Source organism: Arvicola amphibius, chromosome 4 (assembly GCF_903992535.2).
Source record: "Arvicola amphibius chromosome 4, mArvAmp1.2, whole genome shotgun sequence".
Lineage (NCBI taxonomy): Eukaryota > Metazoa > Chordata > Mammalia > Rodentia > Cricetidae > Arvicola > Arvicola amphibius.
Window position 1 is genome coordinate 87,103,170 of NC_052050.1, and position 27,483 is coordinate 87,130,652.

The 27,483-nt window shown below is 41.9% G+C and overlaps 1 protein-coding gene across 6 annotated transcripts in view; it reads right to left on the bottom strand.

Moving 5' to 3' along the window:
* The window catches only part of Fbxw11 (F-box and WD repeat domain containing 11), a 106,871-nt gene that overhangs the window by 39,335 nt on the left and 40,053 nt on the right, over positions 1-27,483 (bottom strand). Inside the window, exon 1 of one of the 6 annotated variants that reach the window (XM_038326143.1) lies at positions 24,504-24,583. The exons of 4 other annotated variants lie outside the window; for them this stretch is intronic. In XM_038326143.1, the coding sequence (XP_038182071.1) occupies positions 24,504-24,554 (51 nt within the window). In that variant the 5' untranslated portion in view covers positions 24,555-24,583. Of the gene's footprint in view, positions 1-24,503; positions 24,584-27,483 lie in introns of those variants that run through there. One more of the 6 variants, XM_038326145.1, reaches the window with a different exon arrangement.

Consider the following 27,483-nt stretch of genomic DNA (forward strand, 5'->3'; position numbering starts at 1 on the left):
AGAATGAGTTTCCAGCATAGACAGAGCTAAGCAGAGAAGCCCTGTCTTGATGGAGGACTCTCATTGGTTAATAAAGAAACTGCCTTGGCTTTTTGATAGGGCGGGATTTATATAGGTGAAGTAGACAGAACAGAATGCTGGGAAAACGGGAAGTTAGTCAATTGCCATGCCTCTCCTCTCTGAGACAGACAGATGCCATGAAGCCAGCCACCAGGTCAGACATGCTGAATCTTTTCCGGTAAGCCACCACCTTGTGGTGCTACACACATTATTAAATATGGGTTAAAGCAAGATGTGAGAATTAGCTAATAAAAGGCTGAAACTAATGGGCCAGGCAGTGTTTAAATGAATACAGTTTGTGTTGTTATTTCGAGGCATAAGCTAGCCAGGTGGCCGAGAGCCGGGCGGTGGGAAGCGGCCTGCTCCCACTACACTGTCTCAAAAAACAAACAAGCAAAAAATAACAAACAAAAAGGCAAGGAGACAGAAGCATGGTTGGAAGCACAAGAAGAGCATGGAACAGATGGGAAGTGGAAGAGAGCCAGGCTCCTCATAATTCATAGGCCTGTACTATATTCTAAGCTTAAACTTTCTGGAATTCAGTGTCTTGATTCCTTACTGCCTGAGTATGGCAGTTACAAAGAGTGGTTCTGATCTAAGCAAATTTGAATGAATTGGCTCCCACAGGCCCATAGAGAATAGCACTATTAAGAGGTGTGGTCTTGTTGGAGGTTTCAAAAGCTCAAGTTAGACCTAGTGGCTGACATCTGCTGACTGCAGATCAAGATGTAGAACTCTCAACTCTGGGGTTAGAGAGAAGGCCCAGAGGTTAAGAGCACTGAACTCCAGAAGGTTAAGAACTCCAGAAGTCTGGAGTTCAATTCCCAGCACCCACATGGTAGTGGCTCACAATCATCTGTAATGAGGTCTGGCGCTCTCTTCTGGTGTGCAGGCATACATGCAGACGGAACACTGTATACAGAATAAATAAATCTTAAAAAGAAAAAAAAAGAACTCTCAACTCCTTCTCCAGCACCATGTCTGCCTGCACACCACCACCATGTCCCACCATGATGATAATGAACTAAACTTCTAAACTGTAAGCCAGCCCCAATTAAATGTTTTCCTTTATAAGAGTTGCTGTGTGATGTGGGAGAGTCTTCTGTTTGAGTTGATTTCATTGGCTAATAAAGAAACTGCCTGGCCCATTTGATAGACCGCCCCTTAGGTGGGTGGAGTAGACAGAACAGGAAGAGGAAGTGAGGTAGAAGGATCAGTAAGATGCCACGCCTCTCCTAAGTTAGGCAGACTGCCGTGTCTCTCCTCAGAGAGAGGCCAGACTCGATGAAGCTCCAGCCCAAGATGGACGTACGCTAGAATCTACCTGGTAAGGCACCACTTTGTGGTGCTATACAGATTATTAGATATGGGTTAGTCAAGATGTGAGTAAGAGGCTGGAAGTAATGGGCCAGGCAGTATTTAAAAGAATACAATTTGTGTGTTGTTATTTCGTGTGTAAAGCTAACCATGCGGGAGCCGAGCTGGGCGAAAAGCAGGCCCGCAGATACTCACTACAGCTGTGGTCATGGTGTCTCTTCAGAGCAATCAAACCCTAAGACACACCATGATGTTTTCTTCAATGAAGGAAGAAGCAAACCCTTCAGGAGTCCTGCAGACTACACTAGTTAACAGCCATCATTACAGCAAGAAATTTTAATTCATCTATTTAAAATAGGGAAAGCATTATTTGTACATCTGAGAAGATAGCTCTTCTGAAGAAATGCCAACTATTCTCTTTAGGCTAGACTACCGAGGCTAACCGATTACACTTCAATGAAACATGACAAGTTTCCCCTCCTACATATTTCCCCAGCTTTCTCTTACAGATTCTTGAGAAAAGCAACCAACAGAGGACAGCACTCAAGCTAGGCTGATGAGACTGGGTTTCATGACCTTTCCCCTCTACAGCTCAAACTCAGGCCCTCTTTTGCTAGGAAGCACCTGAGCACTGGACCACAGTCCCAGTGAATCACTTCCAAACAGTATTTAATCCTACATGGCATGAGAGATGCTGAGAGAAAAGGACCTGGGCTCTAAGTCTGAGAAAGGCTGCCTATGCACATGAGCACACACAATCACCTGCTTGAGCTAGCACACATTCCAGTAAGCAACCAGACTGCCATACAATCTGTAAGGCATTCTAATGCTAAGTCAAACCAAGTCTGTTTCGTGCTGCTTCCCTCAAGCTAGTTAGACCTGAGCAGCCCCCAGCAGCAGGAGCTGCAGCGAGAGCTCAGCATGTTTCCGCAAACACACTGGACTGACTATGCAGGAGTCTTAGTCCTCCCACTTCAACAAACAGCTCTGGTGCAAAGGAAAGGGCCACCCCAACAAGCACAAGCAGAAGCACTTCTCCAATCTGCTGTGTGGGGTGAGTGATGACGGCAACCATGGGAACTTCTCTTAAGAGAGCCTTTTGTGGGCTGGAGAGATGGATCAGCGATTGGGGGCCCTGGCTGCTCTTCTAAGAACTCAGGTTCAATTCCCAGTGCCCACGTGGCAGCTAACAACTATTGTGCCTCCAAGATTTGACACCCTCAAACAGACAGACACACATGCAGGCAATAACAATAGTGCATATAAAGTAAAAATAAAATTTAAAAAAAGAGAGAAGTTGTTAGTGCCATGCAGGCACAACAGGCACCACACACACACACACACACACACACACACACACACACACTTTTGTTTCACTGAGTTTTGCTTCTTAAAGGCAACAGGCAAGCACCCACAGGTTCAGGATCCTGGTGGAATCAAGGTTAGTTACATCCAAATCTCAGGTGAAACCATGGGGTCAGCTAATCTGAGAGGTTGAATACCCACCTGGCTCCCTCACCTGCCTCTTTGTAATCACTTCTTCTGCATGTATATCCCAGGAGCACAATATGCAAATAAACAAACATTTAGACCCTCCTATTCTGAACCCACGATCAAGCAATCCACTCAGGAATACAGCAGCGGGACTCCGGGGTGTTTGGCCTGGAAACTACTGGTATTTAGGAACAGAAAACTTCTCTTATGGCAGCTGCATTATAGGACATAAGAGGCATCCCAGGCCTCTACCTATGCCTGAAGCATGGCAATGTAACCATCAAAATTGTCTTCAGATTGCCACTTGTTCAGAGAAGGGGAGGGCAAAATCACCCTGCCACTTGAAAGGCACTGCCCTAGGAGTGTGTGCTGTGCACTGGCCTTCAGAAAACACTGTAGCCCCTCTGTTCGGTCCCAGGGACAGCGTGTGAGGGTCTTCACATACAGCGTGACTGCAGCACTACCCTAGCTCCTTGTGGAGTGTGAGGAGATTACAGACACACCTCTGGGCTAAATCCTGCTTACCATGATCCAATCAGTTATTTGAGAATCTAATAACAAGAGTTCTTACTAGAGGCCATGTGCTCTAACAAAACTTTTGTTAAGTTCTTTGAGTAATTCTGATTTAAGTCTGTTTAAACCTCACTGCTATGGAAAAATGGTGTGGCTATGTGGCAACGGGAACCTAAGGAAGGATGCCTCTCTAATACCACCACAATGTATCCAACCCAACATGCAAGACTCCGCCAAATGCCATTAGAATCTAATTGTTGATATCTTCTGCAAGTAATATTCAATTACATTAAAACGACACCACATACCCTATCCAACAGTTCTTCCGAGGGTAGTAATAACAACAGCTGCCATTTTTAAAATTATACCTGTGCAAGTGCCATGCCCACATGTGGAAGGCAGAGTGCAATCTGCAGCGGGTTCTCCCCTCGGTCTACCACGTAGGTCCTAGAAATCAATCAGCTCATCAAGCTTTTTTTTTTTTTTTTTTTTTTTTTTGGTTTTAGCCATTAAACCATTGCTCTGGCCAAAAACATTACCATTTAATGACTGCCCAAAACAGCCAGGCCTTGAAACTTTTAAAACTTTGTATGAATTACCTCTATTCCTTACAACAAACAACCCTATATGACAGACAGTACATAAATTCTATTCTAGCAATGGAGAGAACCATGACTCAGAAATACTACGCAATCTGCCTGATCTAACATATCAGTAAGTGTCAGCCTCTTTCTACATGCATGAGTGCCCCTCAGCAACAGGCCACACAGCAGCTGAAGCTCTAGGAAGATCCCAGTCTTGTTTGGAAGACACCTTTTCTACCATCACATGGAAACTCCCGGCACTGAGGATATGGCCTTCAGAAACACCATTCTTCACAGGACCCCAGCGAAAGGGCTGCAAATCCACCTTCCTGTGAGGCCTAGACAGGAAGACACTGAGTTCTGAAGCCACCAGAGACAATGCAGCCAGACCACATGTCTCCAAACTACAGGTAAAAAGAGGGCTGGTACATCTGCGTGGCAGAGCGCTTGCCTGGCATACACAGGTCCGGAGTTCCAGTCTCAGTCTACCCAGCATTACGAGCATTAATCAAGCAGTATAAATTCTCATCCTGAGGAAGATACATTGGCTTGATTAGTTGGATCTCTATTAAATGTATCTAATCAAAGATAAAAGAATTTTTTAAATTCCATTTTTTAAAAAAAAAGCTATTTTTTAAAAATGTCTTAGATACATGCAATAGTCTGTGACAAAGGCTCAGCAGCAGTAGCCACCATGACTCTGCTGACACTTCTCCCAGACTGGAGTGGACAAAGGCACAGGAGCTGTAACACGAGTATGCCATTTCCTGCCTTCTCACACAGTCGTGACAAACATCACTACAGGTCTGGCTCCCAACACCTCCTCTCCATTTTCATCCAGCTTGCAGATGAGCAGTGAAGTTTCTTTGCTGATACGTCCAACCAACACAGAAGATATTTCACTTCAAAAATTCCCTAATGTGAGAATCATCTAAAAGGAACATTTATTATTTTTAAAAACTGCATATTCTGCAGTAAGTATGAGGTTAAGAACCATTAAGACATTCTACTTTCAATAAACTTTCCATACAAAAATAAGTCTCTCGTGTGCTTTTCCAGCTGCTAGCTGGAGCCCACCAGCATTTTTAAAATTGAAGAAGAAAAGAGGGGATAGAAAGAACAGCAGCAGGAAGAGGAGAAAGAGGAGGAGCAGGAGGAACACGAGGAGGAGACAGGAGACAATGACCTTAGGCACTCACTTAACCCAGAGTAAAGCACAAATTCACAGAAAAGGCTCTGGGGGTAGTGGGTGGGCATGGTGTGTGGGAAAATCCAAATTCCAAGCAAGCCAACACAGTCATTGCAAGCAGCATGACAACTAACCAAAACTACTGAAATCCTTAAATACAACAGCAGTTTGTTCATTTTGTTTCTGAATACTATCTCAAGGATGATTTACCACTGAAGACCCTGTCTCAAAAACAACAAAAAACACAGAAGAATAAAGAGATAATGGATTCAACACAATGGTAGTCAAAGTACCATTAGGCTTCTCTGGGCAAGCCTCGCCCCCCCCCCCCCTCCCTGCCCCACTCCCACCATTTCCCACCACAGACACATTCAGCTGATTTAGAAGTTCACAGGGAAATATAAAGGACCCCAGAGAATCAAAGCAATCTAACAAACTAAGCTAGGGGACCCACACCATAGAATATCAAGTACTAGTATATACTATAAAGGACATTTCCACAGGCAGACGTATAGACAAATGATTTATGGAAGGACACCACATATTAAATTTACCTGACTAAATTGTTGAGCCTTAGGTACAGTAGGAAGAGAATGGACTTTTTAGTTAAGACACTATAGCAACGTTAAAAATATCCTAAGCCTTCTCTCATACAAGCTAATCTACACCAGAGATCTAAATGTAAACAATAAATAATAAAGCTATTATTATTATTTATCTACAAAACATTCTTAGGATCTTGGGATGAACAAATTTTCTTGAACAGAACACATTATTTATTGTTAAGATAAATGTGATCATTTGTTAAATAATTCCATCCACTGGAAACATTGCATGTATGGGTGTGCACATGTGTGTGGACATTAGTGGAGACCAGAGGTCAAAGTCAACTGTCTTCCATGATCCCCATCTAATTTATTTTTGAGACAGACATTCTCTGAATCTGGGTTCAGTGAGGCTGGCCGGCCAGGGTATATTTCATTTCATAAATGGATGAGCAAGCTGACTTTGATTCTCTAATTTCCCATGTATTTTCCTATGAGCATCCTTTATCAACGTCACTTCCCATTCTTCACATTTCCTGCCCTGTGAACAGAGAGGACCTGACAGTCACTCAGCTTCTAGGAATAGTCATGAAGCCAGCTTTAAGGTTCTTCAAACAGGGCAATAACACCAGAAGAAAACTTTTGAATATGAAGAAGAAATGAAGGAATAAATGCAAAGAATAAAAAAGAAAAGTGATAAAAATCAAACTATACACTTGTTACTTTTAACTAAGACAAGATGTTACTAAAAGAAATTAAAGACACAAATATCTAATCGAAAGACTTAAGCTGTCAGTATCATGGCTGAGTCAAAAACAATGCAATCTCTATGAAAATCCCAAGTGCTTTGGGAAGGAAGAAAAATCCATCCTAAAACTTTCATGAATCTCCAACAAGACCACAAATAGAAAAAAAATCAGGAACAAAGTTGGGTTTCAAAGAATTTTGAAAGTAAAGTTTACAACAAAGCAGCAGTAATCAAAATGTGGCTCTTCATAAACAGCCAGTCGTAACAGACATGTTCAGAATACCTAATACTCAAAACTCACCCACTATTAAAAGACGACACTTTAAATATAATTGCCTCTGATTCTAATTTGAGAGCCCCAGAAGATGCTTGGGAACCTGTACTTCATAATGGATGACCATAAGGGATGACGAAGGTAAGATTTTAAAAACATCTCTGCAATCCTAGGACCCTGGAGACAGAGGCAGATGGATCTCTGTGAGCTCTGGCTTGCCTGGTTTACAGAATGAGTTTCAGGCCAGTCAGGATATATAATAAAACCCATCTCAAAAAATATTTTAAAAAATAAATATCTACCTAACATCATAATTAATGTTCCAGGATGAAATATTTCCCCATATTCAAGAACAAAGCTAGAATACTCATTCATATACCAAAACAAATTTTATTAGTCATAGCCAGTGTAGCAGAGCAAGAAAACACAAAATAAAACAGCAAAAACATCGCTAACAGCATGCTTGTATAGAAGGAAAAAGAGATGAAAAAAGAAACACACACAAGAAAAGTAAATACATAACAAATTGGTAAAGCAATTGTTGAATAGTAACACAAGACCCAGGCACTCAGCAAAACCAGAAAGCACGGGCATTAGCACAAAACTAAAAGAAGCATGGTACTTCCTTGCGTTTCTACAGGCCATTGGCAGATCAGACATGAAATCAGAGTTTGGCGTCAGAGTGTCACAACTGACGGGGGTGAAGGGTACATAGTAAGAGGCAACCTTTGAAAGGCAATTCTTAAGGACAAAACATAATATGAGAAGCACTTTGTGGAAGAAAGCCCTCAACTTAATAAAGAACATCTACAAGAATCCTACGGCCAATACCATACTTGTTGGAAAAAATTAACTTTTCGGCTAAAGTCAGAAAGGCCAATCCTTTCAATGGTGTATTAGAACCCTGAGCTAGCGCAGACACAGGGTGGGAGGATGGTAACTCTCTTTCACATGGCATGACTAAAAACAGACGGGAAGAGGGTGCTGGAGAGAGGGCTCCGTGGTTAAAAGCACCCACATGGTGATTCACAAACGTCTGTAACTATCACTAATTTTACCTGACAACCACAAGATGTTGCTAAAAGAAATTAAAGACAAACATTTAGACACCCTGCTTCCACATCACAAGACTTAAAACTGCCAGTATCACCAGAGTCAGAAATACAGTGCAACCTCTGTCAGAATCCCAAGTGCTTTGAGAAAAAAAGTCCACCTAAAACTTCTATGACTCTCTAACAAGACCACAAATAGGGAGAAAAATTGTGAAAAACAGGAACAAAGTTGGGTTTCCCAGGGCAATCAGATTCCAGAGCATCTGATGTCCTCTTCTGGCTTCCAAGGGCACCAGGCATGCACAAACATACATGCATGCACACATTAAAAAAAGAGAGGAGAAGGAGGAGGAGGAGGAGGAGGAGGAGGAGGAGGAGGAGGAGGAGGAGGAGGAGGAGGAGGAGGAGGAGGAGGAGGAGGAGGATGAGTAAGGCAGCTGGTTGAGGTCAGCCTGGTCTACAAAGTGAGTTCCAGAATAGCCAGAGCTAAACAGAGAAACCCTATCTGGGGTGGGGGTGGGGTGTATTAACATCCTATAATGAATAAGCAAATATAGCAAGGATACAGACCACATACCTAAGACCAACTGATCTTGACAAAGAACAAAGCTTCTTTTCAACAAATGGTGCTAGAACAACCAGACAGTAAGCCAGTAACTCTAGACACAAGCCTCTCACTTTTCCCAAAATTAATTTAAATAAACAACAGGAAAAAGAAAAAAGAAAAACTTGTTAATAAGATGTTAACTAAAGCCAGAGGAAAGAGAGATGGTTCAGCAAGTAAAGGTACTTGCCACCAAGCGAGAGGACCTGAGTTCAATGCTTGGGTCGCATGTGATAGAAGGAGAAGTTGAGTCTGCAGGTTGTTCTCTGATTTCCACATGTATCAGATAGACATATAATCAGTCAATCAGTGTAACTTTTAAAAATTTTACAGAGGCCGGATGTGGTGATCTCTGTGAATTCAAGGTCAGCCTGATCTACATAGCAAGTTCCACACAGTTGGGACTACACAGAGACCCTGTCTAGATAATCAAATGAACAGATCAAGAGCTATAAGTATTTCAACATTATAAATACATAAGAATAAACCTTTCTATTTTAAAGTTTTTCCCCCTCACCAGGCAGTGGCAGCGCACGCCTTTAATCCCAGCACTCAGGAGACTGAGGCAGGAAAATCTCTTGAGCTCAAGGCCAGCCTGGTCTACAAAATGAGTTCCAGGACAGCCAGGGCTACACAAAGAAACTGTCTCAAAAACCAAAAAAGCACCACCCTCCCCCCCACATACACACCCCCAAAAGTTCAAAAATTAAACACAGTACATCATGGGTAGAAACTAAGAGAAACACAAAGAGCTCTAGAATGAATGCATCTGATACACAGCACAGGGGCAGAGTGTTTGCCTAAAATGCAGTAAGGACTAGACTAATCCCAATGACTGGGTGGAGAAGAAGGAAAAAAAGAATCCTGAAATGATTCTACATACACTATTCTCAGTACAACACAGCTCAAGAGGACAAAATACATCAAAACTGACAAGGTGGGCAGATCTTAGAAGTATTAAACCTTGCACTGTCTACTAAAAAGAGATTTAAAGTAATCTGTTTTCAACTGTGCCTAAAATTGACAAAGCTAACCATATGCTAAATCACAAATAAATAAGCTCCATAAACCAGAAAGATTAGAAAATGATAATTTGTGATTTAAAGAACATCACAAACTAGAAATAATTCTCATAAAAGTAATTCTTCAAAAACTAATGCTACAGAGCCACAAAGTGTGGGTCTGTGGACTGGTTGCTCTGGACTTCTCTGGTTTTTGCTTTATAACTTGCTGTTGGAAAGCATAGCTCAGCAGTATACAGATGTTTTCCCCCAACATGTAAGTCAGCACACTTCCAAAAACAAAACAAAACAAAAAAACTACAAAAAAAAACTTCCTTATGAGGTGAGACAAGTAGAAAGTCAAGCTCATATGGAAAAATGAACCTGTACAGCTGCTCAAGAAAGAGGGAGGAAGGAGAAAGGAGAGAAGAAAAGGAACTTATAGAGGGAATCATCTAGCCTCTGTAATGGAGGGACTTATGGATCACTAAGGCAGAAGGAACCCTTCAACCTTTGCAAGCTTCAGTCTCTGTCTCAACCACTCAATTTTTCTGCACAGTACAATATAAAAGCACAGGCATCAAGTAAACAGCAGTGGGTGTGTATCCATGTGACTGTGTTTACATATCCAGGGCTGGATTTGGCCTGTGGGTCAGTATGCCAAACTCCAGTCTAACAAGAGAATGCCCAGAAACAGACTCCAGAAGACATGAAAACTTAGGCCATAACAGTGGCATCTCAGTGACTAGAGAAGCTCTAAACAAGCACTGTGTGGACAACTGGTCAACAACTTGGGAACATAAAATTAGATCTACACTTCACAGAACCTCCATCAACAGATGTCACAAAGACTAGAAGTCTGGAGAATGAACATGTAAATACTGGGGAGAAACATGGATTAAACTGTTACAGCCTAGTATAGTATGCACAACCCTTTGGGAGGAAAATCCAGCTACATATAATATATATATATATATATATATATATATATATATATATATATATATATATACACACACACACACACACACACACACACACACACACACACACACACACACACCTCTTCATCTAGCAATGCTGCCACCAGGAATTTTCACTGAAGAAATACTAAAATTCAATCATAATATGAAAATATGTGTACACTGCTTCTGGGCTTCGGTGTTACAAGGCTACACCCTTACAGTTTCAACTGTCTCATCAGCTCAAGTTTGTTCATTTTTAAATAGTAAAAAAGTATTCATTTAACACTTTTACTTTTCAGTAATAAGTCATTCTAAAACGATTTCCTAAGTCCTAAGACTAAGCAAGTGTAAAAGTGGAAATTACAAGTCATATTTCTCGTGTTAGAAGGGGAATTACAAACCAGGGATGGTGGCACACACCTTTAATCCCAGCACTGGGGAGGCAGAGGCAGACAGATCTCTGAGTTCAAGACCAGTCTGATCTATAGAAGGAGTTCTAGTATAGTCGGATCTAACAGGAAAAAAAAAAAAAAAACCTGCCTTGAAAAGAAATGAATGAATGATCAAAATGAAGCTTTAGATATAGAAAAGTCATCTGGTTGTGTGCAGTGTCTCCCAGTGAGACGGAAGAAGGAAGAATGCCATAGGTTTGAAGATAACCTGGACTACACAGTGAGTTCCAAGAAAAATGTGGATAATTTAGAGGCAGTGGGCACAGGTCAGCAGTAGAGCACATGCTTAGCATGCAAGGATCCCTGTGATCAATCCTCAGCACCAAACCCACCCCCCCGCCAAAAAAAAAAAAAAACAAGACAGAGCTGCTCACTATATAGCTCTGGCTGTCCTAGAACTTATTACATAGACCAGACTGGCCTTGAACTCACAGAGATTCTCCTGCCTCAGTCTCTGAAGTGCTGGGATCAAAGGCATAATACACTACTATACCTGGCATGTATATATACATATATACAATTTATACACACACACACACACACACACACACACACACACACACACACACACACATTCGGGACAGGGTTTCTGTGTGTAGCTCTTGTCCTGGAACTCGCTCCCTAGACCAAGCTGCCTGCTTCTGCCTTCCTGGTGTTGGAATTAAAGGCATGTGCCACTACCACCTGGCTCAAAAAAAAATTAAAAATAAATAAGCACTCAGTTCCCTAAAATAATGTAAATTAAGACACCAATTTTTCTTACTGGGTTATTACCACCAATATTCTTGAGGGGAAAAACAAATAGGACTCAGTCCTTTCATGCATTTGGAAAATAATATTCAAACAACTGTAAAGCTAATTGGTGACCACAACAATCAGTAACTCCCTACTTGGGAGGCTGAGGCAGGAAGACCTTTACTGAAGCCTAAAAAGAGGAATGAGACTATACTGCGCCGGGGGGTTTAAGCTCATGGGGACTTCCATCCATAAAAAGATGGAGGTTTCAGAGAGATACAAACTCTGCTTCCTAGAACAATGGCTGGGCCCAGAAGCAATGGCATCACAACAACATTAAGCATGAACACTTGTACCCAAATATGGGAAATTCATGTAAAAAGCCAAGCAGGCAAGGCAGCCAAATCCCAGCATTCCAGAGGAGAGCAAAAAAATCCCTTGGGGAAGACAGCTAACTAGACCTGCCAGGGAGCATCAGATTCAGCAGGAGACCCTGCCTAAAGAGTAGAAGGATAGCCAACATAAACTCTGGGCTTCCATAGCATATTCATACATATGTGGGCACTCATAAGATGTGTGCACTTTCTACAAATAGATATCCTTTCTACAAATGCTTTTTTTTCATCCCCAGAGTACTTCCTTGCCCCACCAACCTCTTCCTCTTCTCAACTAGTTCCCCACCCCATCACATCTTTTCCTTTCATTTTCTTTTGGTACCCACTGAGATTAATTAGGGCTGCTTACATGCAAATGGGCACTTTAACCAGTAATTACCCAACTGAAGAAAATGTCTCTCTCCATTAACCACTAACTACACTTCTATCTGCAGGAGGAATGAATGGGACTTCAAACCCCTCCCTCTGGCTCCTTCTGACAGAATGCTAAAAGTAGGTCTTTGCTGATAAGCAAAACTGCTGGAGAAGAAAATGATGGTTGTGTCATGCCCAGAAGAAAGTGTTCCTTCCACAAGTCCCCTGCCTCTCCCATCTCTTAGTTTCTTTCAGCCCCCTCTTCTATGATGTGCCCTTAGTCCTGGAAGGGGTGAGAAAGATGTTTCATTTCAAGTTCAACTTTTTGGGCTGGAGAGATGGCTCAGAGGTTAAGAGCACTGACTGCTCTTCCAGAGGTCCTGAGTTCAATTCCCAGCAACCACATGGTGGCTCACAGCCATCTATAATGAGATCTGGTGTCCTCTTCTGGCATGCAAACATATATGGAAGGAATGCTGTATACATAATAAATAAATAAATATTTAAAAGCTTTTCAAGAGTTAGTTATTTCCAGCATTCTGACCGATAATAAGCCTCTGCAATTACCACAGCCCACTGAAAAAGTACACCTCTGATGACAGTGCTGATCCATGGGCAAAAACCAAAACTATTTTGAAGGTACGTATGCCCAGTTAGCAAAATCACGGTAGTGGCTTACCCCCCCCCCCACCCCAATAAGGCCCACGGCCTCCCTGTCATGGTTCTAGCTGGGATTATAGTACCAGGGGTCGGGGGTGAACTCCCTTCTGAAGTACCAGTTTCAGATCTAATCAGAGAGTAATGGGTTATCCCTGAACACCCTGACCTCCCCCCCTTAAACTACTGCAGACAGATGATCTTAAGAAGCAAGCATCTGGGGCCAGCAAGGTGCCTCTGCGGGTAAGGGCACTTGCTCTGCAATCCTGAGTAACTGAGCTCAATCCTCAAAAGCCCTGTAAAGGTGCAAGTAGAGAACCAACTCCACAGTGTCCTCTGACCTCCATGTGCGCGCGCGCACACACACACCCAAACACCCACAGAGAAAGAGAGAGAAGGGGGAGGAGGAAGTGGGAGGAGGAGGAGGAGAAGGAGGAGGAGGAGGAGGAGGAGGAAATAATACCTCGAGCCAGTCCTGACTGAGGACAGCAGACTCATGTGTCTCCCCAGGCTTCCATGATAGTAAGGAATGCATCCCTGATCCTTCCTATGATGACCACAAGATTCCCCAGGGTAATTTTTCTTTTGACAAGGTCTTTTTTCTCTGGAACTACATGATTCCTTCCTACCTATCAGCACAGAGACTCTTAATTTTTTGTTCCTCTTCTTGTTAAGATGAGATTTTAATTTTTGTTTTGCTCTTTATTTCAAATTAAGCATCTGACAAATATCTTAGGATAAAAGTACTTTTACAGACTCCAGTAACAGACACTTGGTTTTCTCAAGGGGTAGGAAGCTTCCTTATATAAGGCAGTGCATATTCACATTCACATTCACCCTGTCTAGGACTACAGGGGTCCCCAAGCTGGTACAAGATGTATGAGAGTACATCTTAAGTATTTGGGAATGAGGGGCTGGAGAGATGGCACAGCAGTTAAGAGCACTGGCTTCTCTTCCAGAAGCCCCGAGTTCAATTCCCAGCAACTACATGATGGATCACAACCATTATAGTGGGATCTGATGTCCTCTTCTGGGATAAAGTCAATAGAGAGCTCACACACATAAAATAAATACATAAGTCTTATTTTTTTTACAAAAAATTAAAAGGTATTTGTGAATGATGCCATTCTAATTGAACTGTCAACACAAAATTCTAGACATAGTGCCCATGTAGCTCAGTCAGAAGGCCTGAGCTATTGCTGGCACAGCTGCATGCTTGAAAATATCTCTGAGGCTCCTTCTCATGGCCAAGTGTATCCAAAGCTCTCCTTTCTCAGGCCATGGCTCGGCTCACTCAACATATACTCAAGTTGCTTGGAGTGAAGAGCTGCCATGTGTCATGAAGTCCATCAACTTCGATGCCACAGGGCAACAGGCTTTCCAAATTTCTCAAAATAATAATATGCCACCTTGGTGAGGGTTTGGTGAAATGTGCTCCCAAGGAGAACCACGTGGCAAGCTCTGCCCACCTAGTCCCTGGGTAGTCCCAGTGAACGCAAGAAAGAGATGATGACGTATTCTGTAATAACTAAGATGAAGATTCTGAGTGCCTTGATAAGTAACAAATTGTGGAATTTTTTAAATTATGTTATGAGAAATTATAGAAAAAGGCTAGAATAAACCAGGAGTGATGGCACATGCCTTTAATCCCAGCACTCTGGAGGAAGAGGCAGACGGATCTCTGTGAGTTCAAAGCCCAACTGGTCCACAGACTGAGTTCCAGGACAGCCAGGGCTATATAGACTTTGTCTATAACAAACAACAGCAACAACACCTAAATAAGTGTACAAGACATGATGAAAAATGAAACCTGTAGAATTACACTCATAAAACAGTGTTAACTATGTGTAAACATGTGTATAGATTCAAAACTAAAACAAAAAAGGTCAAATTATGAAGTATGTCGCCTGCTTCCACTTTCCATTTTTACCTCAATTTTCTTTTAGTAACTATATAATCAGAAAAGAGTACTCTTAAAAGCAAAAAAAATATAATTATAATTTGTTTAAAAGAAAAATCAATTTTCTTCTAAGGAACTTTCCAACTCACAGAAATACTTAATTTCACAGAACTCAGAAAGCCAAATCCAAAGTGGTCCTGCCCATGCAATCCCCCCCTTTCTCTCATTCCAGCTACTGTGCCCACTCCTCACTCAGTGAGTAGTTACTAAGTACCTACTACTTGCCAGGAACTCAACCAGAAACAAGCCTGTTTACCAAGCAGTGACCAGGAAAATATGACCTGGCTTTTCTCAGAACCTGGATTGGGGTGGGTGTGGCAAGAGACAGAAAAAACAAACCAACAATCTAATTTCGGCCAGCGCTAAGAGCTACAAAGAAAACAAATTAAATGGGGAAGGAGCAGTGGCCAGTAGGACGCCAGGGCAAAGGCCTCAGAAGAGTCTGAGCAGACACTTAGTCCTCCAAACTACCAACAGTGACATAATAGCACTTCTCATGCTTGACCAAGCTAAGACTTTGAAAAGCCTGTTTACAACCTAAAATACAGACAAGACTGCAATGACTGTATTTTAACAACCTTTCTTCAGTCCTGGAGCCTCCACCCCTCCTCTCGGTTATAATTTTCTCACATATAAATAGGCACAATGGGGATGCAGAGATGACTCAGTGGTTAAGAGCACTCATTAGCTGTTCTTTCAGAGGACCCAGATTCAATTCCCAGCACCACATGGCAGCTCTCAGTTTGTATCTCAGCTCCAGGGAATCTGGCATCCTCACACAGACATACATTCAGGCAAAACATTAATGCACATTAAATAAAACATTACAAAAAAAATTAGCTGGGTGGTGGTGATGCAGGTCTTTAATCCCAGCACTCAGGAAACAGGCAGATGGAGTGATGTGAGTTTGAGACCAGTATGGTCTACAGAGCGAGTTCCAGGACAGCCAGGAACACACACAGAGAAACCCTGTCACGGATGGATGCATGGGTGGATGCATGGATGCACATAGGGAAGGAGGGAGAGAGGGAGGGAGGGAAGGAGGGAGGGAGAGAGGGAGGGAGTCAAACAAACAAGTAAAACAATGAATGAATAAATAAATAATAAATGAATAAATAATAAAATTGGGCCTAACAATGTCTGGTCTGATAGATAGATAGATAGATAGATAGATAGATAGATAGATAGATAGATAGATAGATGATAGATAGATATAGATAGAGATGATAGATAGATAGATAGATAGATAGATAGATAGATAGATAGATAGACAGACAGACAGACAATAGACAGACAGAAAAAAATAGACAGACAGACAGAAGATTTAGACCTAATGATGCCTAGTCTACAAAGTTGTACAGAGGGTGTAAAGGAACAGCTCAGAAACTTGTGTATGCTGGTACATGTTCATTGACTGTTGAGTTTCCCACACACTGAATGGACTTTCCACCAATGAACTAGACTATACTCTGAATGATTCTTCATGAAGACATGAAGGTGTGAGCAGACATAGTTTCATCTTCAGAGTCAACCAGAATCCATAGTCCCAATCAGCTCCAAAATCTCATCAGGTAACTGATGCTATGTGTCGGCACTAGTGTGACCAGATCAACAGCATGTCTGCTAAAGTAACTCTCTTCTCTTCTCTTTTCACTGTATCACAGCTGTCTGTGTCCCCAGGTCTGGTTTGTGATCACCAATTTTATTATCCTCTTGCCTAGGCTATGGTAGCCATTTGTTTACTCAAACACTAAGCAGCTGCTGCTGGGAAAGCACTTTTTCAGACATGATTAGCACAGACAACCAGTAAACCCATAGTAGAGTCGATGTGCTACGCCACGACGTAAGGCAGCCTCATCCAATCAATGCAAAGCCTTGCAGTAAAGGCTAAGGGTTTGCAGAGGAGACAGAGAAATCCTGCCTGCTTTGCAAACTTGTCAGTCCCAAAATAAAGAGAGCTGGTTCTTTCTTTATGCTTTCGTTCCTGTCTCCCTTTGATGCCATGGCTCTGGAGAGATGCTGAACAGCATGCTGGTCAGTCTAGAACTGGTCTCCCTGATTCCATCTTTACATCTCATCGTGACCCAGAGGGAGCCTGCGGAAATGTTAGAAGGCTTTCTAATAAAAACTCTCTAATGATTCCCTAATGATTGGTGCAGTGAGACCTGACAGCTTACAGGATGGCCCTGCCTTCCACTCTCAGATCACCGCTTACTCTCCCTCAGTCCACACTCCAGTAGACACGGGTCTCTGCTGCTCTCCCAACACACATGCTCCCACTCAGACCTCTACACTTGCTGCTCTGGCCGTGTGGGATTCTCTCGCCTGTGCCCTTGCTATCAGCCTGCTCACTTATTTCCTTCAGTTTTGACTCAAATGCCTTCTCAGGGGACTTCTCAGTCAGTATAAAAATGAAGCCGTTTCCCAAAGCTTGTGTACCCTAACCCCCTTCTCCTTAGTGCTTAAAACCAGGGAACACTAGTGTTTCCTTCATTCTATTTCACATTAAAATGAAGACAGGTTTCTGGCTGTGAGCATAGTTCAGTGGGAGAATGCTTGCTAGCAGGAAGTAAGAAGCTCCAGCTCCTTCCCTGGCACTACAAAGCAAATAAATAATGTGGTTCTAAAACACTCAGCCCTTTGCCTGTTTCACGCATTCCTATTTTCTCAGACCCTATGATAATAAGTTGCACACACAGGAATATCATAAGTATTTGCTGCTGAAGGAAAAGATGGGATGGGTGGGATTTTTGGTTTTTTTGTTTTGTTCGTTTGCTTTTATTAATTAAGGGTTTGGGGTTTTCTATTTTTATTTATGTGTGCATGCATGTGTCTGTATAGCACATATCTAACCTGTGGCCACAAGAACCACAGTGTGTTAAATCCCCTAAAGCTGGAGTTGTGAGCCACTTACTCTGGGTACAGGGACTAAACACAGGCTCTCTGGAAGAAACAAGTACTCTCAGATGCTGAGCCACCTCTCCAGGCTCCAACTAAGGGTAGCTTTAAATTTATTCTTCATGAGTTCCTACGTTTTCTAAGAGTTTGTGCTGGGCATTATTTCTGTACAATCATATCAGACAACCTTTCGACTGAACTTTAAACCTGTCTAAGAAAACTCACAATTTCCCAGGATCTTTAGGAGTTAACCATGAATACATATTGAAGATTAATGACTTCAATGTTCACTAATAAAAGGATGATTAACTTTTTTATAACCTAGATAATAAAGCCAAACAGTTATTTAAAATGTGGGCTTGGTGGGTCATGTTTGTAATCCCAACACTCAGGATGTGGAGGCAAAAGAACCAGGAGTTCAAAGACAAACTGAACTACATACTCAAAAAGATACTGTCTCAAAAACACAAGATCTATATATCTATATATAGATATATATATGAACTTAAGTTTACTAATGTGTACCATATCGTTTAGTTAACTATATTTAAAGGCAGTTTATAATTAAGAATGCAATATGAAACATGAGCATTTATAAAACAAAATATATGTAACATAAAAATGTCAAGGCAATATTTATATCACAGAATGAACAATAAAAAAGTGATATTATAGCTAAATCATTTTCCTTATACTTACTTATTATCTAAATTTCAACAGAGAAAAGATGCCACCTCATAAACAAAATAAGCAATTATAAATCAATAGAAGAAATGAAATCAGCAGTTTCACAAACAACACAACAAATGGCTATAGTGTGAAGTTTATGACACAATTATTTTTCAAAAAGGAAAAAAACCACTTTACTGTAGTCTTAAGACCCATTTACCTATTTCCTTGCCCTAAATTACACTATGAAACTTTATATGAATACTCCACCATGAATACTGCTCTGGAATCCATCAGCTGTAACTAAAGAAAAGCAAAACAGTGTTCCTCTCTCCTACTGACATGAAGATGCAGCACTAAACTAGCTGAAGAGTGTACTAGTGTGGCCATATCCATTTAAACTGAAAGTATAATGGGACCCAGCATGTGACAGACGACAAATTCTCGAGTAAACTATTTTTGAGTGCAGAGACATGCAGAGGCGTCAGCCTTTTCTCTCTAAAAGTAATAGGTCCCGGGACAGAACCTAGGTCCTCAAGCTTGCAAACAAGCTCTTTACCCTCGCATCTTGTCAGCACTATCCGGGCTTTCTGAGTTAGAGTCCAGGTAGTCCAGGCCCCAGCTTCCCCGGGGCAGCGGCAGGGATGCTACTCATGCTTAGCACTGGCAGGCCCTTCTTTCAATCCTTGCACCAATGGGGTAAAAGAAGAGAAAACAAGATTTTCCCACCTTCCTACACTTCTTGGCCTCCCAGTACTGAGATTATAAAAACACACCACCATAATATGAGACTTTTCCTAGCCTTCAGTACCAATTGCTCCTGATCATTCTTAACTATATTTTTAGATGTTTAAATGCTGACAGAAATCAGTTACTTGTCAAACTTTCTTTTTTCCACAGCTACAACACCTTATTTGCTTTAAAATGTCCCAGAAAATGGTGGCTCAGGATTAAATTAAATGTCTGCATATATTTAGGAAGTTCCACAGCAAGAAAGTTTTCAAATAAAATCCTCTGGAGAAAAGATCAATCCAGAGATATGCTGGGTAAGTAATAGTTCAAGGACAAAATGCCCAGCCTTTTCTATACCTCTGTTGATCCCCAAATCAAACTGGGCTCCATAGGACATTGGAACACAGCCATCATCATCAGAACTGCCCAGCGGCCAGATGCAGGTGAAATAAAGCCCCTGGGTGGTGACTGGGGGTGAGGCTACTGACGGATTTGGGAGAGGAGGGATCTATTTTGTTTTGACCTACTCAGAATTATTCCGAGGCTTTGTGCGTGCTAGGCTTGCTAGGCTAGTGTTCTATCCATTCAGCTACATCTCCAGTCTGGAAACTTGTATTTTGCAAATTTTCCTACAGAAAGGAAAAATGGTTTGTTGTGTTTGTTTCTGGGGTGGAGGAAATTGGAGGGTTTTTGGTTTGCTTTTCATTTGTTTGTCTGTTTTGGTTTTTCAAGACAGAGTCTCTCTGTGTAGCCTTGGCTGTCCAGGAACTTGCTCTGTAGAGATTGGCCTCAAATTAAAGTGATTCACCTGTTTCTGCCTCCCGAGGGCTGGGACTATAGGCGTGTGCAACCTATGTTTGGCTTTAAAAGTGTCATTTTTTTTTTTTTAATGCTCATAAAACGTTCAAGACTGGAAATTCCAAAGGTCATCCCAGGTCTTCATATTTTTAGACCTGAAGTAAATAATAATCATAAAAATAACAACTCTTCAATGTTTAGCAGGGAAAAAAGACAGGAAAAAGTCACTGTTGGGTCAGAAGCACAGGATCTGAACAAGAAAACAAGGGCCACATCATCCGCTCGGTCTAGATTCTCTTTAACTTGCTCTGAACTACAAATAAAACTGTCTCTTCTTCAATAGAGCAAGCACAGAAAGAAGTGGCTTTCCACCCCCTCAGAAGCAGGCCTTCAGCACAAGGCCTTTGGTGTTGTCCCCTAAGCGATGAAAACCATGCAAGGTGAAGAACTACCTTTCTTCCTCCCTTCATTTAAAGGGGAACACGCTCTGGGCTAAAGGAGGCAGAAGAGGACGAATCTGGGTTTACCAGTCTGGAGAGCAACTGCAGCTACCCACCTACCTCACTCCCTACAGCCCCACCATCAGAAGCTGCAGCCAGTTGAAATGTACATTCCCAGCTCTCGGGCTCCCCGCTGAGTTCCAACACAGAGGCAGCTAGGAAGGAGGCACTGACAGCTGACTCCTGGATGCTCGCTGTTTCCAACAAGCATTCCTACCCGAAGGGAAATTATCAGTCTACTGCACTGAGCCTCTGCATTCCACTTTTAGCTTTTCAGTTTTGACACTAAAAATAAGGGAAATTTGTCTCAATTCTAAAACGACTGTTGCCAAGTTAAAGAAGGCAGTTGTCACTGTAGTCTGGGGCAGCCATGCAAATCTAGGTTCATAACCCAGATCTGTTAGATAAATATATAACCTCAGGCAAATCAATCCAATTCTTTAACTTCATACACAAAGCAGCAGCCCAATCACTTCTCCACAGAGAATCCAATGAAGGGAAAGGGTATGACTCAGTGGGAGAATGCCTGCCTAGTCCACATGGAAGGCTTGGGGTTCAATCCAACACCATAAATCAAACAAGAATCCTAAGTCACAACACATAAAAGAAGGTGAAAATAAAAGGTAAGACCATCGGTGTTAATTATGGCAGAGATTCGGCAAATCGGTGTTCTTGGATTACCTGATCTAAGAACCAACTGGACAAAGCTGGGACACTAACTCAGCCCAGCTAGATTCCGAGACACTCAGGCATTCCAATCCAACTATTCTAAACTGGCAAGAGGGGATCAAGTTTAAACTGGTTACCCAATCCTAAGAGCATTTACAGGTTTAGCTAACTGCAGAGCTTTATTGCACCAACACTCCCCTTCCCTTCTCTCTTCATTTGTACTTCAGTCTGGATTTTTATTTGTGGGTCTGCTTACTGCAGTAAGTTCCTTGACAGCAGGAAACAAATCTGTGCCTCTCATCTCTACATTGCATGCTAGGAACACACTCGGGGCAGTAAACTCTCAGAAACCCACTCAGGCTTCCTAGAGATTCAGAAGGATTCATTCATTTTGGCAAAGGGAATGTCTGAATTTAGCAGGCTTCTTTCTTTTATGTTAAAATAAATAATGACTAAACAAACCATACATTATATAGTACTACAATTTTCACAAATGAAGCTATGCTAAAAAACCAGAGAGAGAAAATTTTAAAAAAAAGTAAAGACGGAAAGGAGGCAGACTGGATCTCAAACTCCTGCTCCAGCACTTCACAGCCTTATAGACCTTAGAAAGGCAGTCAGTGCCCATTTCAGTCTGCTGGCTGCATCATCTGCCTCAACTGTCACATGAGGAAAAGGGACAGTAACTCCTGCACCTCACAAGGCTGTCATAAACCTAATAGATAGATGTGACATATATCGTTGGTAAAAGATTCTGCTAACCCTCTTCTCCACTGGCAAAATCTGTACTAGCTAAACTAAGCCTAAACACAATGAATATGTTCACCCCACTTTATCAGAAAGTACAGACAGCTACACAGGACAATGGGCTGAAAGCTGGGTCCAGTGTGCCAACTTCAGACCTCTACAGTGCCCAAGCAAAGTCAACCAAGACTCTATCTTCTCCTAGAGCCTTTTAAGTGACTGTTGAGGCATCCAGCACCAAGGAGAGCCATCTTCACAACAGAACAAACCCAGAGCACATCAACAGGTGCTTCGGCCAAGAGACCGCAGCAAAGCACCGCTCCAATACAGAGAGCAAACCCAGAACCAAGGACCAAGTACAGCTCAGCAACACAGAACTTACTCAGTATACACAAGGCTCTGGGTTCAATCTCCACCACCAAAATTTAAAATAATAATTAAAGCAAAAGTTAAAACTCTACAGACATATTTTTGTTGTTGTTTAAAATAGTAACCAGAGCTGGAGAGATGGCTCAGAGGTTAAGAGCACTGACTGCTTTTCCAGAGGTCCTAAATTCAATTCCCAGCACCCACATGGTGGCTCACAGCCATCTGTAGTGAGATCTGGGGCCCTCTTCTGGCTTGCAGGCATCCCTAGAGGCCGAACACTGTATACATAAGTAAATAAATAAATAAATCTTCTGAGAAATAAATCTAAAAAAAAATCCTGGTTTGCATTTCGGTAATATTTAGAAAATAAATAAATAAAATGGTAACCAATAATAATATATAAAACAATACGTGAAAAGGAAGGAAATCTTCCAGGTTCATTTTCACACGGAACAAAATAATAATTTGCTAACTCCAATCGGCGAGGCCCTTGGTTCATCTCACTAAGCAGCATGACCTCAATTACAGGCTAGTCAAAGTAAAAGCTTAATAATCAATCCCTATGAGCATCTAACAGCAATATTGCTTCCAAGCACTGAAACAAAGTCCTATGAAGGCAACATTTCATTTTTTTCCTCAGAGTAAGATATTTCTAAAGAACTGTGAAGGTATGTCCCCATTTTCAGGACCCGTACTTCCTCCCTAGCACCTCAGAGAACTCAAAGCACCAGTACCGACACACTAACTGGTGCCTTATGCCGCGTAGTTACTTTAACTGACACAGCAAAGAAAACCTCCGGTTAATAACTTAGACTTCATAAGTACAATTCTTTCCCTACTTGTACTGCCAGCTCTGGCTAAAACTGGGTCAGCCTACTACAAACCAAGGGCAACTCTCAAGGACCCCATTGAAGAGACAGACTTTTTATAATGCAAATGCCCATTCCACGGTACTAAGGAGAGAGAGCACTGCAATACTGTCTGTCCTTTCAAGGCAACGAGCCTGAGTGAAACACTGGATTCTGTATCCTAGACTGGGGACCTATCTTCTTCCATAGAACCTAACACAACTACATATGCCAAATCTAAACCCCAGCTAGCAGTTAATGAAGGGCCAGCACAATTTTCTAAAGATAGCAATTTCAATCAATTACCACACCAGTGCTACTCAGAGGCTGGTGATAAGCAAATAAGAGCCCAACATCAATATAAAAGAAACTTTCTGCCTTCCAAAACCCTCAGCACCATTTAAAGACTGAACCCAGGAACTGAAAGCCTTGAGAAAGAACAGTGAAATCATCCATGACATCAATATCCCAATAACTCGTTTCCTAAAAACTGGGCAGCATCAGCAGGACACCAGGAATTTAATGCTGCTTAAAAGAAAGCTATAACCAAACTGTAGGAACTATGCAGTAATAAAAGCTGATACTGCTACTGACACATTTAATTAAAACACTCTCTCTAAATAGAGCTTCCCAGGTTAAAGCCATGATGGTTTGGCCTTGGTTTTATCCAAAGTCATCAGGAGAGGTCACCAAACTACACACTCCTGCTAACAGTGTTATCCTGAGCCAAACCCCCCACTCCCACCCCTCCAACAGCCCCACCCAATATTACTCTTATCTGTGGAATTCTCTGCCGGCCTGGCCTGGAAAACTGGGTGGACCCTGAGGACAGGTATCAGAGCTGGCCATATTTTTGATATTGGCTCAGACTGATGGTTCCCAGCCAGAATAAAGCTGTGGTCTTTATAAACCTCAATTTGGGGTTTTAAAGCATAGTGTTAACTAGTGATTATTCCCCCCGGCCCTTTTTGGAATGGAGGAGAAAAGGCAAGCCAAAAGTGTTTCAAAATAGAAAAATCATCATTTTAATTATACCACCTCCCACTCAAAACTGTTAAAGGTGCCAAATTGGGAGATATCAGAGTATTCTGTTGTGTGGTTTCAAAGGTTTAACTATTTAAACATGAGAATCACAACTTTCAAGGGGGAGGAATTAAAGGCAGGAGCAGAAGAGGGGAGCAAGAAAGGGCCCTTCGAGATGTGTTTGCTCGGAAGGGCCCTCTTAGTACTCCTCATGGGGTCCAGGCTGGAGGAGAGCAGAGGGTTACACAGAACATTTAGCAGACTTAACATTGGATTAAACACACTACTGCAAGTTTCAACAAATGTTCATGGCATACGTAAAAACACATTTACAACAAGAAAGAAGAGAGGCACCTGGAGACATCTGACACTGGGCATGCTCTGCAGGCAACTCAGTGCGCACATGCTCTTCTACCAGGTTGGCGCAGCCTAGCCACAAGACTTGGCACAGAAACACTGCAGGATGACAAAAAGGAAGGAAGAGAAGAAGCAGTTAGAGGCCCATAACAAGTCACTCCTTCACACGGGCAGCTTGAGGGTTAGTCGGGGCAGGGGAGCACCCATGCAATTTAGAGGGCAGGGGAGAGTCCTAAATTTCCTAACGCTGGGGAGCAGGGCCCCTTTTCTGTCTTCCGGACAGGGACTTTGTGCTGCCAAAACCACTCGTTTCACAGGATACAGTAAACAGAATCAAGAGGGACAGAATGCTTAAATGAAAACCACTAGAGGGAACTATGAGCTTGAGTGTAGAGCATGACCACTCAGAGTTGTGACAATCCGTAAGAGTAAGTAATTCTGGTCTATCTCATACAGTCTCAATTGCTTAAGAAACTACGATAGCAAGCCTTCTGAATGCAGCCCTATCCCAACACCACAATATAAAAAAAACTGAAGACTCCCTTGTTGAATAATTCGCACAATAACACATAGCATAGGAGGGAAGAGCCAGGAATTTTAAGTTCAGTTGTGGCTACCAAATTGCACACTCTTTTTCATAAGACCAGGATGCCTCTACTGAAAACCTTTGGTGACTATAACATTCATGTGATATGAATTCAGTTTACACTTCTATGAAGTAAAATAGCAGGAGACTTAAGAGAATGAGGCAAAGAAACAAGAAAGGGAAGTGAATACACGGCAATTAAAACTGCTTGAAACACAAGTTTTTTAACATCATCAACAACTCTGCATGCTCAGAGAAAAAACTTGAGAGTTCTGTGACCTTTAACTTTTCATTCTGGACTTTACAAACATGGCAACTAAAAATTAAAAGCTTAACTCACTGACTCCATTCCACCCTTAAAACAAAAAAAAACTTGTTGCTTTCAAAGGAACTTAGAAAATGCAATGAGAAAATGAGCATATATGATAGCTAATATAGTAACTATCAGACTATATATATTTCCCCCCTGTGTAGCCCTGGCTGTCCTGGAACTCACTCTGTAGACCAGACTAGCATCAAACTCAATGATCTGTCTCTGCCTCCCGAGTGCTAGGATTAAAGGCATGTGCCACCACCACCCAGCACTAATAAATATTCTAATTTAAGATCAATTCATTTAGTGGCAAAAACAATAATCACATACAAACAAATTAAACAAACGCTGAAGGTGGATGCTTGAGTTCTACTGAAACACTCCACAAATCTTATACACAAGCCATGTGTTTGTTCCTCCCTCCTGGCTCCTTGTTTTACACTGGGAAAAGCTCTACAATTAGTACAAGTGTATTATAAACAAAAAGAGCTTTGCTTGAAATCAGATAGACCTGGGACCCAGCATTTCCTGTTTACTAGTTACAGCACACAGCTCACTCATTAGGTAGAGAATACTGGGGTTATTTAGAAAAGGCATGTGAATCCAGGACACAAAATCAAAGAAAGCAAATGGTGTAAGAAACGGTGCAACCCTCTTAAGCAATGAAAACACCACCCATTTCCAACCTGCATGTTTATTAAAGGCTGAGCATGGCCAATACAGTGGTGAAGTGTCTGCTGCTCCAGAACAGAACTTGTTGCTCAACAGTTTCACAACACAGAGAAGAAACCACAGAAAGACCTGAGCACATTTTATAAAACACAATGAAAGTAGCTGCCATTTATTGAGCTCCTCTGACCTGTTCCTATTACAACTGTCACAGTAACTCCCAGGTCACTCCTGAAGGGCAGATACTATCTCTACAGTAAGATCTGTTAAAACACCTTCTTGTCTAAGGTTCTCAAGAAAGTGGGCTGGTTCTACGGCAGCAAGTTCTCTACTCAAAGAAACTCTTATACACACTAGTTCTATCAGACTGTGCCACCGTGTATGCTCAGAGAAAAGACCCACATCACATGTTCATTACATGGATTATTTAAGTTAAATAAACTTCCAATGACCTCAATAGTTTAATTTAGGATTCTCTTGGAATTTTTGTTGTTGTTTTTTCCTTGCTGGCAGTCCTGGGGATTGAACCCAAGACCTTTGAACATGCTAGGCAAGTGTTCTTCAATTGAGCAGAATACCTAGACACAAATATAAGTTTCTTTCTGGAGTGTTTAGTTTGCTGAATCACAGAATCACACAGATCTGAGGCAACAAAGTAAAGATCAGATCAGCATTCTCTAGCACCAAAATAACAAAGCTCGCTTGTAATCAATTCTCATATTCCAGGAAAGCATTCTCCCACTGAACTATACCCCCAAACCTGCTTTACAACTTTTTAAAAGTATTCCAGAGAAGACTTTTGTTTGCTTACTTTGGCTTCTTTTATTGTAATTTTTAATCGAGTGGGAGGGGGACGCTCACATGCCATGACACAGGTGTAGAAGTCAGAGGACAGCTCAGAATAGCTGAGTCTTTCCTTTTACCCTCCATGTGGTTGAAAGGGTTCCCAGGATAGAATTCAGGTCATCAGGCCTAGTAGCAAAAACCTTTGCCTACTAAATCATCTTATTTGCTCCATTTTTATTTCATTGAGACAGAATCTCACTATGCAGCCTAGGTTGGCCTCAACCCCATGATCCTTCAACCTGAGCTTCCCCAGTGCTAGAACTATAGGTTGTGTGCCAGCTCATCCACCTCTATTCAGGAAAAAAAGGAAAACCCTTTAAAGACCTTGCTGATTATTTATTTCAGGAGTGTATCTTCCTACCATCCACAGTAGACACAGCAGACAGAGGAATGGTGGGAGTGTGCCCTGAGAGGTGACCGTGCCTCACTGTGCTGAACACAACTCAGCACTACTTCAATCCTTACACACAGAACTTTCCCCAATATTCAGAACAGGAAAATGGGTTTAAAGAGATGCAGTTTTCTTGTCTAAAACCACACAGTGCTAGGTCTGAGCTGGAATG